We start from the raw sequence: 15,695 nt of genomic DNA on the forward strand, positions 1-15,695 counted from the left end.
ATCACTAATCACCAAAGAAATGCAAATCAAAACCACAGGGAGCCCTGGCCGGTTTGGCTCAATGGTTAGAGCGTCAGCCGGTGGACTGAAGGGTCCCAGGTTCGATTCTGGCCAAGGGCACATATCTCAGTTGCAGGCTCCACCCCAGTCTGGGCTCCTGCAGGAGGCAAACAATGTGCTTCTCTCTCTCCCTTCCACTCTCTCTGAAAAGCAATGGAAAAAATATCCTCGGGTGAGGATTAAAAAAAAACCAAAAACACCACAATGAGATATCATCTCACACCGGTCAGAATTATCAAAAAGACAACAAATGACAAGTGTTGATAAGGATGTGGAGAAAAGGGAACCCTCATGCACTGTTGGTGGGATTGTAAATTGGTGTAGCCACTGTGGAAAACATCATGGAGTTTCCACAAAAAATTAAAAATGGAGCTGCCATATGACCCGGCCATTCCACTTCTGGGTATTTATTTTTTTTAAAAACTAAAACAATAATTCAAAACAGATATATTCACCTCAATGTTCATTGCAGCATTGTTTACAATAAACATATAGAAGCAACCTAGGTGTTCATCGATAGATGAATGGATAAAGAAGATGTGATAAATATATACAATGGAATATTATTCCACCATAAAAAGTAATAAAATCTTGCCATTTGTGATAACATGGATAGACTTACGAGGGTATTGTGCTATGTAAAATAAATTGGACAGAAAGACAAATACCATGATTTCACTTATATGTGGGATCTAAAAAAAACACACGAACAAAAAAAATAAAAAAGAGGCAAACTCATAGATACAGAAAACTGATGGTTATCAGAGGGGAGGTGGGTTGGGGATTGGGTGGAAAAAGGGAAAGCGTGTCATGGCCGGTAGTCACATCCTGGGCCCATATTATCCTTGACTAAGGTCAGTTTTTACCTTAATTGAGCCAGCCTGTCTACTGACTCGCTTTTAGTTAGTAATTTTTATGGAGGGAGGGAAGAAGAGAGGGAGAGAAAAAGAGAGAGAGAGAGAGAGACTTGGTTGCCTCCCTCATGCAGCGGGCCCTGGCGAGGGATGGAGCCTGCAACCGAGGTACGTGCCCTTGGCCAGAATGGAACCCTGGACCGTCAGTCCGCGGCCACGCTCTAACCACTGAGCCCCACCGGCCAGGGCTCATAAAGGTACTCTTAAAAAAAAATAAAAAAATAAATATCGGAGCTACATAACCCTCCCCGCCCCCACAGCTGCGCGCGCAGCCGTGCCTCCGCGCAGGCGCCGGCCCCTGTCACCGCCCCTCCTCCCCGCCCTCCCTCGCAGTTGCTGCCCCCGCCTGTCCCCGTCCCGGAGCGAGCCCCGCTTCGCCCGCGGCTGCAGCCCGGCAGCACCCCTCTCCGTCGCACGGTGTCCGCTGCGCCCGCTTCCGACATGACCCGCACAGTTGGAGCCACGGCTCGTACCTTCTCACAGCTTCGGACCCTGCGCCGGGTGTTCGTGGTGGGGGTTGGGATGACCAAGGTAACAGAGCAGCGGTCCCCTAAAGCCGGGCTCCCTGCTCCGCTCTGTCCGGGTGAGACCAGGAGAGTCCCCAGTTTCCGCGAAACTTGGGGTGGAGGAGGCGCGGGGCGCGGGTCAGGGCTTGACGCTGTCCCTGGGTCCGTCCTTCCAACCTTGAGGGCTCCGGACAACCCACTGCCCGCCGATATTGGCCCTTGGGGGCTTCAGAGTGGCAGGTGGGTGGGTGTGATGTAGAGTCTCCGAGGGCTTGTGGTGTCTCCCGGCTTTTCATGCGGCCGTTTGTTCCCCCTCGTTCCACTTCACCCCCGCGTCAGAGTCCGTGCAGGGCGGACCAAGCATCCGAAGGCCACGTCGCTTTGCCCCTGAGCGGACCTTCAGAGGGGGCGAGGCCGCCGCCCTCCCCAAAGGGCAGCCGGTGGTGAATGTCACCAGCTCCGCACTCCTAGGAATATAGTAGTCCCTCCTTACCCGCGGGTTCAGTTACCTGCAGCCAACCACTGGAAAATATTAAATGGAAAATTCCCAAAATAAACAATTCATAAGTTCTAAATTGCATGTTGTTCTTAGTAGCTTGATGAAATTTCTCACCATCCCATTCCATCCAGCCTGGTATGTAAATCATCCCTTTGTCCAGTTCTCCATGCTGTACACACCCCGTATGCACTACCCACCTAGTCACTTAGCAGCCATCTGGGTTATCAGAGAGAGAGAGACTATAGTCACATAATTTTTATTACAGTATATTGTTATAATTTTTAATTTTATTATTGTTATTGTACCTAATTAAGAAATTAAACTATCACAGATATGTATGCATAGGAAAAACCCCAGTATATATAGGGCTAGATACTATTTGAGGTTTCAGAGATCCACAGGGGGTCTTGGAACAGATCTTCCAAAGATAATAGGGGACTACTGTGCTCCATTTCGAAGTATGGATGCAGGGGAGAAACATCAGTGATGCTCAGTGTGTTGGCACAAAATTTTTTTCTGGATCTTCCAACCTCGTTTTCTGTTCCTCAAGTGGTACTCTACTTGGCACTAGGAGGCCAGAGGCTCCTATGGTTTTATTTCTTGACACACCACCCCCATGCTCTAGGAATGCCAAACTGCTTTTAGTTTCACTGCACACTCTGTTTTATTCCTCTTTTATTTTGCTTCTGTTGTTCTCATTACTTTTACCATTTGTCTTCTCTTGGTTAACTTCTTTGCATTTTTCAGAGATCAGTTCAGATCTCCAAGAAGCCTCTGATCCTCCTGACTTTCCCACAGAGCCCCTGTACTTAACTTCTATCTTACTATGTTATACTGAAATTCTGTTTATATGTCTGTAGTCTTCCTTAGCGTGTAAGCTCCTCCAAGGGGAGTACCATGTCTAATTCATTGCTGTACCTCTGGCACCCTGAAAGTACCTGGTGCCTGAAGACCCTCAATGAATGTTAATTAAACAATACTTTGTGAAAGAGAGCTCCTAGGGGAAGTTCTTTTTATGAGAAAACATCCTTAAAATTTTTATCTTACCAACAGGGTATGATCACAATTCAGTCAAAACGTGTGTGTGTGTGGTTAACTAATACATTATAAAACAGATATTTGGAGATCATCTTATTGTTTTGTGGGAGAGGGGACTTCTAATATAGGTAGACACTAAAGCCTTTTAAATTTCGGTATCAATGCAGTCAGATCCTTTATTGGCGGTTGAGTGTTTGATTATATTGCCTGTATAGAAGAGCACTTAGAGCTTTCTAACCCTTTGGGAAGTAGGCGTATCTCTTTTCTCAAATTGGGAGGTGGAGGTGTGGGAGGTGTTAGTTATACTCCTGAGGGAAGAAATTGGGAGTATGGAGAGCAGCTTTATTGATGTGCTTATTAGACCAATGTACTTCCCTCTGGGTTTGATTTTTTGGAACTTTGGGTAGGGTTTGATCAAGACAGAGAAATTAGCTAGATAAAGTAGTTTAAGCTCTATTGTAGGTCAAAATTGGTTGGGTTCCTGTGTTACGGTTCTTAATTTGAATAGCTGAATTATTCAGACAACTTGAAGTTCTCTTAATGGAGCTTTATTATCTGTGTACAAAATGAGTTAGAATTCCTATTGTGGGTGTCAACAGGTTTTAACAACTAAGTAACAACTGCCGCCTGGCTGACAGGCCAGATCTTTTGCTTATGCCACCTACTTCCTGATATATCCTCATTTGATTGATTTAAATTCTGCCTGTTTTCATAAACTGGTCTTAGTCTGTCTGGGTTGCAATAACAAATATCGTAGACTGAGTGGCTTAAACAAAAAATATTTGTTTTTCTCATAGTCTGGAGGTTGGTAAGTCCTAGACCAAACTGCTGGCAGATTTGGTGTCTGGTGAGGTCCTACTTCCTGGTTCAGAGAGGGAAAATTCACTCACCAGAACGAAGACCAATGTCCTCACATTGGAAGAAGGGGCAAAGGAGCTATCTGGGGTCTCTTTTTATAAGGACGCTAATTCCATTCACGAGGGCTGTATCTTTATGACCTCCCAAAAGTCCCACCTCTAGATACGATCATACTGGGGATTAGATTTCAATATGTGAATTTGGGGAGGACACAGACATTCAGTCTATAGCAGAGTCCAAATCCTGTGTTCTCTTAAAACTTCCTCAGACTGCTCTGAGTTATGCTGGTCACCTTTTTTGAAATTCTGGTGCCTTTGGAGTCAGGACCATGTAATTCAGCACTTACTCTTTCTAATACTACTTTTATGTGTGATAATTCCACTATCCACAGAAAGAAATACATGTTACATCACAACTGAAATAAGTTTGCCAAAGCAATACTTATCTTTATTATGTGTGATGAACTCTTGATATTTCCTATTCTATTTTTAAAAATGCTGCTCACAACCCACAACCCTTAAAATTGATTTTGTCACCCTCTGTGAATCTATAGTTTGAAAAATATTACATTATTTCATATAATCCTCACCATGTAATGGATTATTATCCCCATCTTATTGTCCATCCCTGAGGCTAAGCGGGGCTAAGTAATTTATCTATCATGATACAGCTCATAAATTTTGAAACTGATTACTCAACGTCTCATGTTTCTTCCATAATATCTCTGCCATACATTACTGTTACAGTTAATTAATCATTTAAGCATATATTCAATAAACTTAGTATATGTTATATTCTAAAACTATATGATGTTGCAAGGAAGTGATTACTATAAGAATCAGGATAGTGCCCTGGTCAGCTAGCTCATTTGGTTAGAGCATTGTCCTGATACGCCAAGGTTGTGGGTTTGATCCCTGGTCAAGGCACATACAAGAATCAACCAATGAATGCATAAGTAAGTGGAACAACAAATTAATGTCTCTCTCCTCTCCTTTCTCTCTAAAATCAATAATTAAAGAAAAAAAAGAATCAGGATAGTAATTATTTTGGGGGTGGAGTGGGGATTGAGATTGGGACAGAATGCCTAGAGGAGTTTCTGGAGTGGCAGGCAAAGTTCAATTTTTTGGTCTGGGTGGTGGTTTTAAAGATAAAGGTGGGCAGTAGGTAAACTATTAGGACATTTTAATCCATAATATAGTATTGCAGAAAGGAAAAGAGCCTGATGGAAGCTGAACTCAACTTTGATTTATACAGAAGTGACTGGGTGTTTTAAAGGGCAAATGAGGGGAGCAAGAGGGTGGTGAGTGGGGGCTCAGTAGTGAAGTGAAAAGTTACAAAAAGTGGGAAGGAGTGGGGATTAGTCCACATAAAACCCATGTAGATTTGCTAACTGACTCTTATGCAACCTTAGGCTCTGACCCTCCCACAGGTGTTGGCTGGAACAAACAGTACATTCTTTTGGCAGCTTTTGGTTTTCTCTGCTGGGTACTTTAATTGGGGCTAAGGTTGTCCCAGGGATGTGGCCTTGAGCTATTGCTGTTAAAACTATGTTAAAACTATGAGCTGTTAAAACCATATACATATAAAATATTGCCAGCACCTCAGAAATTCCCCTTGTGCTCTCATCCAGTCACTGACTCCTTGTTTAAGTCTTTATAGGTCAGTATGAGGCTTAGTAGAGAGTAGAGGAGCCTGACTAGATTTTGGTGAAGCAGAGAATCGTTGTCATTGGTTACAAGAGTGTCTGCTTTAAAATAATTCATCAGAATACACATATTCTACACACACACACACACACACAGTTTTTTGGTATGTATTCCTGTGGTTTTCTATATCTTTGGTATTTACAATAAAAAGGTTAAAACTTTTAAAAACGAGGCAGTTGCCCTAGCTGGTTTGGCTCAGTGGTTAGAGCGTCGGCCTATGGACTGAATGGTTCCAGGTTTGATTCCGGCCAAGGGCGTGTAACTTGGTTGCAGGCTCGAAAACAGCCCTGGTCAGAGTGTGTGCTGGAGGCAACCAATCGATGTGTCTCTCTCTCACATTGATATCTCTCTCTCTCTCTCTCCCTCTCTCTCTCTCTCTCTCTCTTCCTCTTCCTTTCACTCTCTCTGAAAAGCAATGGAAAAAATATCCTCTGGTGAGGATTAAAAAATATATATATGTGAGGCTGTTAATGACTCCAGAAACCCCCCCAAATTGTACAATAGAGGAAATGTAATCATAGCACCCAACTTGCCTCAGAAGTAAGAAGTAGTTACTTAATAAGGTAAACACTAAGTACTGATTTAATTAAAAACTGTGATTCAACTATCTAAGAAGAATGGGGGAAATATGAATGTATATGTGAGGTGGCCTAAAAAACCAGTCCTTATTGGCCCTTATTGGGTATCATTATATAATTTTAAAAAAATATGTTTTTATTGATTTCAGAGAGAGGAAGGGAGAGGGAGAGAGAGATAGAAGCATCAGTGATGGAAGAGATCCAGCTGGCAACCTGAGCATGTGCCCTGACCAGGAATCGAACTGAGATCTCCTGATTCATGGGTCAGCGCTCAACCACTGAGCCATGCCGGCTGGTCTATAATTTCTTAAGTTGATAAAGGAGTAACAATATAAGGATATTTAGAAACATGGCATTTTATAAAAGGAGAAATATCAAGAAGAGTTGAAAGTGAATATTTGGGAGCAAGAAAGACCAGTGGATGGGGAATAATGAAACAGGATTGCTGTTTTTATTATAAGCCTTATGATAATTTTATTTGGCATTTCTTTGCTTAAAAAACAACTAACTAACTAACTAACTAACTAACTAACCATATATATATAAAATACTACCGGCACCTCAGAAATTCCCCTTGTGCCCTCATCCAGTCACTGACTGCTTGCCTGCAAAGGCCGTTATCCTGACTTCTGACCTTTAATGCCATAGATTAGCTCTGGCTTTTTGTTCAACATTATGTTTGTGAGATTCATCCATAAATTTATATGTAGGTGTAGATTTTTCATTCTCATTGATGTAACATCTATTGTGTGAATATACCACAATTTATCCAACCTGTTAATTGGCTTTTGGTAGTTTCCCCCAATCCCGGCAATCACTGATCTTTTTATTGTCTCTGTAGTTTTGCCTTTTCCAGAATGTCATATAGTTGGAATCATACAGTATATAGCCTTTTCAGATTAGCTTCTTTACTTAGTAATGTGCATTTAAAGTTCCTCCATGCCTTTTGTGGGTTGATAGCTCATAGCATTTTAGCACTGGATAATAATATGCCATTGTCTGAATGTGCCACAGTTTATTTATTCATTCACTCATTAAAGATGTGTTAGTTGCTTCCAAGTTTTGGCAATTATAAAGCAACTATAAACATTCATAGTAGGTTTTTGAGTGGACATAAGTTTTCATCTCATTTACGTAAATACCAAGGAACACAATTGCTGGATTGTATAGTAAGAGAATGTTTAGTTTTGTAAGAAACCGCCAAACTATTTTTCGAAGTGGCTGTGCTATTTTGCATTCCCACCAGTGATGAATGCGAGTTCCTGTTGCTTTACTTCCTTGTCAGCATTTTGTGTTGTCAGTGTTTGAATTTCCGCCATTGTAATAGGTGTGTAGTAGTATCTCATTGTTTTATCCCAATCTCCCTTTTTTTCTTTTTTTAAAATCTGTTGTCTTCAGAATGAAACCCAGACATCATAGGGGGCCCTATAAGGTCCCTTGTGAGAGTTCACTCTAGAGCCAGACTATTGAAGTTTCAGCTCCACTGCTTATTAGCTGTGTGTCCTTGGGCAAGCTACTTAATGTCTTTGTGCTCTAGTTTTTGTTATGGTAAAATCGAGATAATAATAGATTTACCTTTTAGTGTTGTTATGAGGATTAAATGAGTTAATACGGGTAAAGTGTTTAGCACAGTTCGTAACACAGTAAGTTCCCAGTAAATGTTAGTAGTTATCACTTGGTCCTAAGTTACTTTTCTGTCCCTGTCACTTGCCGCTTCCCATCTTGTGCCTCAACCTCTGCAGTATAAAAATTGTTTGCAGTACCTGGATTGAGCCACATTCTCTCACTTCTAGGCCTTTGCTCTAGAATTTCCTTTTCTCTCACTTGGTTATATCTTACTCTTAAAGACTTAATTTAAATGTCAGTTCCTCTGGGAAGCCTTTCTAGTCCTCCCTCTGAGGCTGGGTAGTTGCCTCTCCCAAATCATTCTGTACTTAGGACACTGTAGTGTAATTTCCTATTTTTCATTAGACTGGAAGCTCCCTGAAGGTAAGGACTGCATATTATTTAATATTTTCAGAATCCATGAACATGCTAGGTGTTTAATATGTTTTTATTTGAATGAATGAATTTCTATGACATTCTGTTGTGAGGAAATCTAACTAAAACTTGTTTCTATTTATTATCTCCTGTATTTCTAGTTCACAAAGCCTGAAGTTGAGAATTCAAGAGACTACCCTGACTTGGCAAAAGAAGCAGGTAATATAGATCTTTGAACTTTATAGTTTATTGTGTGATCCGTCTTCGTTGTGGAGAAGCCTTGCAACCATCAAAGGAAGCCTGGTCAAGGGAGAAGAACCTGTACAAGCAATTGCCTAGTGGTTCACTAGAAAGGAGAAAGGGAAAAAAACTTGGGCATTCTTAGCTAGATCGCCAGAGCAGACAGTGGCCAGTGATTTTATGTGCTACCCAGCTATTTGTTGGGATAGCAAAGGGCTCTTTGGGAGAGAAAGGTAGGGTCATTAAAAGGGATAACTTGATTCTAGGAGATATGACAAAATTGGTCTCTTCCTTTCCTAGGAAAGGGATAATCACATTCAAAATGTATTAAATACCTGTATGGTGGCTTTCCTCTCTTCACTTGACTGAGCCAACATAGAGAATTCTTTTTCTACCACTAGGCTACTGTGTTACTAAATGAGGTGATGCAGTTCGTTATCGTTTATTCTAGTTAGTATTAAGCGAAGAACTTGGGTGAATATTGGTGAGCTGGAACTCAAAGAGAGAAGGGTCCACAGGGGTGTGGAGCTGTGTTCTTTAGGCATTCTTCAGAGGCACATGCTTAGGCCAGGCTACTGCTGGCTGAACTATGGATCGGAATTCCATTGTTCTCTCTTGAAGGAGGACAAGCACGACAGCTTCTCTGCATAGTGGAAAGAAATGTTTTAGACTTACCGCCAAGCTGGCTAAGTGTAAGTGTCAATTGTTGGGGAGTGCTGGAAGATACCAGCTTCCCAGCATGGGGAGACCTTGGGGGCTCCTTGGCCCCATGAAGTTGTTAGGTACAGTTGCCCTCCTAGGAAGTCCCCCGGGCACGTCCTGCTCCTGCCAGCTTGTTGCAAGGAAACCCAAAAAGAATTACTGCAGTTATTCATTAGATACTCCTCCTTGTCTCCCCTAGTACCTAGTGCCCATATATTTGCATTTTGCTTCAACTCTGTTATTTAACTCAGTATTTATATATTACTATACATGAAATCAGAGCATCTCTGCTCCCCGAAAGGAAGGTTCATGAGATTTAATTAATTAATTATTTTTAAAAACATGTTTTTATTGATTTTAGAGAGAGGGTGGGAGAGGGAGAGAGAGAAACATCAATGATGAGAGAGAATCATCGATCAGCTGCCTCCTGCACGCCCCCTCCTGGGGATTGAGCCCGAAACCCAGGCATGTGCCCTGATTGGGAATTGAACCATGACCTCCTGGTTCATGGGTTGATACTCAGCCACTGAGCCACACCAGCTGGGCTAATTAATGTTGATTATCTGAGTGGACGCTGTTCATTTAATATTTATCTTTTACATTGTTAAACATTCTCTCTTTCTCTCTCTCTCTCTCTTTTTATTGTTTTATTGATTTTAGAGAGAGGAAGGGAGAGAGAGGGAAACATTGATGTGAGAGAGAAACAGTGATCAGTTGCCTTCTGTATTCACCCTGACCAGGGATCTATCCTGCAACCTGGGTATATGCCCTAACCCTGAATTGAGCAGGCATCTTTTTGGTGCACCAGATGACGCTCGACAAACTGAGCCACACCAGCCGGGCTAGAATAAACTTTTAAAATTCAGCTTTGCTCTTAAAAATACCCGTTGGTTTTAAGTATGTAGGGAAATGAGAAGGATGACTCCACTCACATCTCTGACATAGTCTTTGGTGAGATATGTGCACCTTCAGACCACACCAGTCACATTTAGTTTAATCAACATTCAGGCACAACTTGGGGGAAAAATCCCTAAGATTCTATGAATGATTTTACATTATGCTCTCTTTGGATTTATTTGTAGACTCGTGATGAGGCAAGGGGACAGGTTTCATGGAACAGTAGATCTAGAGGTCTTACCCTCTAATTCTCCAAACTGGTTTTAGGAGGGGAGTCTGCTGCCGTTTTCTTTCTCATCATTTCTCAAATGCATAGATGGGAGGGGGCACAACCAGCAGAATTGTGTCCTGTCGCTTCCATTATTTAGAGACTCCTGCTTTTTACACATCCCTCCATCCTCCTTTCCCTCAGAGAAAGGCGAGGGATCCCTTTGCACCTAAATATGGATGATACTCATTTGTGTGGTGTAGCAGCACCATGCAGCTTGTTCAGATAGTTAACTCCTGTGCTTTCTTTGTCTTCTCATCCCTTTAAAACATTTTTACTTGTCAATTATTTGAATCTGAAAGTGTATGCAGAAAACCTGATGTTCGGAAAAAGTGTTCAACAAACGTTAGTGAATACATCTTGGGCACTGGGAAGGATTTACAGTAGGGTGGTGTACAAATCCCAAGGCTCTTACCATCTGGTAGGGAAAATAAGGCAAGTTTACCCAGGTGGTGAGTAGACCATGCTCGGTAGATTGTGCTCTTTAGAGGAGGTACAGAGCACAGGCTAATCCTTACACCTTTCCTGTAGCTCATTCTTTTCCACTGATTATAAGATCGATGCATGTGTTTTATTGGAACACAGAATTATATAATAATGAAAACAAAATTTTGTGACCCATGCCTATCACTATTAATATCTCGGTATATTCTATTTTAGTATTTTTTCCTATGCCTATAAGGGATCATATGCTATGTAGTTTTACATTCTGAGTTTAAACTTACTTTTCATGAGCATTTCTCCTGTTACTTAAAATTGTTTAAAAAAACTTCTCATATTTCATTATACATTTATGCTATGACTTTTGTTGGACATTTATGTATGCAACTTTTTGATATTTTAGAAGAATTATGGTGAATATCTTGCTAAATAAATATTTGGTCTCATCTCTAGTTACTTTTGGGGACAGAGCCTGGAAGTAGATTCATTGGAACAGTGAATATGAACATTGTAAGACTCTTGCCAAGTAATGTTTCAGACTGTTTACATTATTAGTCTCACTAGCAGTATATGGAAATGCCCTTCTTAATATAATCTCACCAGCATCATTATAACATCATTAAATTTTTTTGCTCATATGCTAAGCAGGAAAATATATAACTGGTTGGACTAAGCCAATCCCATAATCAATTATATGTCTTCTCAGTTAAAAAAATTCAAAGTAATACATTCATATGGTTAACACACACACACACACACACACACACACACACACACACACACACACACACACACACACTTATACAAACACACACAGAATGGCTTTTAATTCCCAGGCCTGTTCCTCAGGGGGCAATTTCTTCTGTTTTCGCTTTAGTTCTTCTAGTGGTTAGCTCCATATCTCTAAACGTTTATTCCACCACACTTATTCCAGTTTTTGGTTTATCAATTTTAGATATATGTTTGCTTCTCACTGTGATAAGGATTTAGCTCCCAGTTTACTTATATATATTTTTTCAGTTCCATTGTTCATTTCTGTAACTTTAAAAGCATCCTTAAAGCTCCATTTCTTGTTCCATAGACAAGATCATATCTTGATCCCGACTTTGTAAGATGACCGCACAGGTGCTCCCATCCCTCTTCATCCCCAATATTGACATTCTGTCCAATTTTGCCCACTATATATGCAATGGAGCCACAGAGATGAATAAGACAAGGACCTTGCCATTAAGGAGATTTAAGTCTCTTGGGGTTTAATATATTTATAGTTAGGTATACAATTGGGACAGAAAATGTTAAGTATCAAAGAGGAGGTGTGAAAAAGTGATGCAGTAGCTTACAGAAGAAATGATTATTTCTGAAAGGAGAGATCTGAAATGATTTGGTGAAGGATTTGTCATTTGAATTGAAGATAGGCTATAAAGAGGTAGATTTACTACTCTGGGAAAACTCTAAACTTAATTTTTACTCACCTAAAGCAAACACTTAAAGCACTATTTGCTAAAACCTTTTTGTTTTTATAGGTCAGAAGGCTTTAGCTGATGCACAGATTCCTTACTCAGCAGTGGAACAGGCATGTGTTGGCTACGTTTATGGTACGTGGTAAACTATATATTCTAAAAATTATTCACCTAAATCTAGCAGCAACCACATAAACAATGCAGGGGCATTTGTGAATTTTAACTTTCAAAATTCAGAGTTCTACCCGTCATTCCTAGATTTCTCTTATGTGTAAGCCTAATTTAACATATTTTTTTGCCATTATTATATTGTCAAAACAGGAGATCAATTAAAAAAAATTTTTATATTTAAAAATGAAAAAAATTACCTATAGTTCTACCATATAAAGATAATTACTCTTCAGAGGATAAGTTTTTATTTCTTGTCTTAAAAGTTGCATTTATTGATGTTTTTGTAGTTAATAAAAATTTTTCATTAAACTTTTTCTGATTAAAAAATGATATATAGTCATTGTAGGAAAAAAAAGGAAACACAGAGAAGCACAAGAAAACATAAGTCAACTATCAAAGTGATGTCAGAAGCATGGCAGTGTGAGAGGTCCCCCCAGCCTCTCTCCTTGAAGTTACAAGTTGAACAGCTATAATTCAACACACGAACACATCTGAGAGATCCATGACTTCAAGCATCAGAATGTGGGCCACTCAGAGCGAGCAGGGGAGTAGAGAAGGGGGAAGAGAAGAGAGGGTGCCAAGGATGTAGTCTGGAGCTCACTGTGGGTCTTGGGAAAGGAGGAGAATCAGGTTGCAGCCCTGAAGAGCAGAGAGGTAGAATCAACATTCCTGCCTGAGTGGTCAGCACATGCTGTGGCTGAACCTAGTGACTGGAGCAGAGATGGAACACAGAGGTGTGGCAGCTGTGATTTAGCAGATATCATTGCCAGGCAGAAAAACAAAGCCACAGAGTCTGGTTGCCTCTCCTTACCCTCCCAGAGCTAGCTGTGGGCTCCAGAAGAAGCTATGGCAGTGAGTGTTGGGATGCAGAGCACACTATTTGCAACCCTGAGAGCTAGAGAGGCAGAGGCATTCCTCTCTGAGCAGTGGGTGGGCACAGGCTGCAGCTGGTTCCAGTGATGAAGGGTGGGTGGTGGGTGGTGGGTGGTGGGTGGAGGGGATATGGGGATGGTGGTGGTGTAAATATAGCGGTATGGGAGCTGAGATCTGACAGTTGACATTGCTGAGAGGAGAAGAAAGCCACATACACACAAGCTGTCCTTTGCCAGTCTACAGAGACCTCTGCAGTGCAGGCAGCATCTGGTTGCAGGGGGCAGCGCTGGGATTTCACAGGCTTGGGAACCCATCGTTCCCTCCACATTCCTTCACAGGGGTAGTGTTCTGAGACTGAAGTTACCTGGTCACAGAGAAAATGCCCACCTTTCCAGGAAATACATGGCAGAGATCTAAGAAGCCAGAGAAGCCAGAGTAGGTCAAGAGAAAATAAAAACCTGTGCTTCAGCGCCACCTACTGGAAAACAAAAGATATCCTATCAACCTGCTAATAGAAAATCATTACTATTTAAAAAAAGCAGATTTCATCCCCATAAATGCTTAGGCAGAGGAATAACATATCAAATACCATGAATAACCAAGGTAACAAGGCAGCTCAGAAAAAAAGAGAAAAATCTATCTCTAGAAAATAAATGGAAAGACATGGAAATAATGTGATTTAAATGACAGAGAACTCAAGATTACAGTTCTGAAAAACTCAACACGACATAAGAAAACTCAGATAGGCAGTTTAATGAACTCAGAAATAAAATCAATCAATAAATGGAGTACTATACCAAAGAGATTGACACTTTAAAAAATAACCAAGTAGAAATTCTGGCACTAAAGAATACAGCAAAAGAGATGAAAAATGAACTAGTGAGCTTAGGAAGTAGAGGTCACCAGATGGAGGAAATAATTAGTGATATTGAAGACAGAAATCTAGAAATGATGCAGATGGAAGAAGATAGAAACTTGAGAGTAAAAATAAATGAAAGAGCTCCACGAGAACTATCTGACTTCATTAGAAAGAACAATATAAGAATAATGGGTATACCAGAAGGAGAGGAAAGGGAGAAGGGAACAGAGAGCCTACTTGAACAAATAGTCGAAAATAGTCGATGAGAATTTCTCTAACCTGTGGAAAGAGCTGGATCCTCAAATCCAAAAAGCAAATGGAACACCTAATTATCTCAATCCAAAAAGACCTTCTCCAAGGCACATTATATTAAAACTGTCAAAAATTAATTACAAAAGAATTCTCAAGGCAGCCAGGAAAAGAAGACAGTAACCTTTAAAGGAAATCTCATTAGATTATCATCAGATTTTTCAGCAGAAATCCTACAAGCTAGGAAAGAGTAGAACCAAATGTTCAAACTATTGAAAGAGAGAAATTACCAAACAACAATAATCTATCCAGCAAAGTTATCCTGTGGATATGAAGGAGAAATAAAGGCATTTTCAGACATCAGAAGCTGAGGGAATTTACTATAAGACTTGCATTACAGGAAATATTGAAGGGGGTTATTCTTCCTGAAACAGACAAAAGGATACAAAATTATGAGTAACATAACTAACAGACAGACTGAAGAAGGAAATTGCAACCCTTATACAATAGGGTATTGTATACTTAATTATAACATAAAGCTTCAGGGAGATAAAAACATTTTAAAAAGAGAAGACAGTAGCTACTACAATTTGAAAATGAACTCAGCATAAAAAGGGATAATTTGTGACAACAAAAACATAAAAGGGGAGAGGATGAAGGTCTGAATTTGCAAAGGAGAATGGAAATAAGGTATATTCAGAAGAAAAAGGACTACTGTACATATGAAACTTTCTTTTGCATAAACCTAATGGTAACCACACAAAAAAATCTAGAACTGAGACACATAACATAGAAAAGGGGAAAGAGAGGAGAAAAAGTCATAGAATATCACCAAACTGAAATAACAGCCAGAAACACAAGAGAAAAGGAACAGTGGAAACACAGATCTATCAGAAAACAAAAGATAAAATGCCTATGGGAAATCATCACACAACAACAATCACCCTAAATGTAAAGGGACTGAACTCACCAATAAAAGGGCATAGAGTAGCAGATTGGCTCAAAAAACAAAACCCAACCATAGACAAATACAGACTCAAAGTGAAAGGGTGGAAAATGATACTCCAAACAAATGGCATCCAGAGAAGTGCAGGTGTAGCCATACTTATATCTGACAAAATAGAATTCAAGATAAAAAGGTAACAAGAGACAAAGATGGACAGTTTATAATGATAAAGGGGATACTACATCAAGAAGGCAGAACACTTCTCAATATATATATGCATCCAATCAGGGAGCACCAAAATATATAAAGCAACTACTAACAGAACTAAAGGGAGAAATTGACAAAAACAGTTATAGTAGGGAACCTAAATACCCCGTTGACAGCTATGGATAGATCATCCAAACAGAAAATCAGTAAGGAAATATCGGCCTTAAATGACAAAGCCTTTCA

General features: G+C 40.3%; 1 protein-coding gene across 1 annotated transcript in view; it reads left to right on the forward strand.

Moving 5' to 3' along the window:
* The first annotated feature begins 1,324 nt into the window (after positions 1–1,324).
* Positions 1,325–15,695, forward strand: part of SCP2 (sterol carrier protein 2) — a 77,285-nt gene continuing 62,914 nt past the window's right edge. The window contains exons 1-3 of the mRNA XM_081145714.1: positions 1,325–1,505; positions 8,301–8,358; positions 12,211–12,282. Of these exons, the coding sequence (XP_081001840.1) occupies positions 1,416–1,505; positions 8,301–8,358; positions 12,211–12,282 (220 nt within the window). The 5' untranslated portion in view covers positions 1,325–1,415. The remainder of the gene's footprint in view (positions 1,506–8,300; positions 8,359–12,210; positions 12,283–15,695) is intronic.

The sequence above is a fragment of the Miniopterus schreibersii genome, assembly GCF_964146895.1.
Source record: "Miniopterus schreibersii genome assembly, chromosome: 8".
Taxonomy (NCBI): Eukaryota; Metazoa; Chordata; class Mammalia; order Chiroptera; family Miniopteridae; genus Miniopterus; species Miniopterus schreibersii.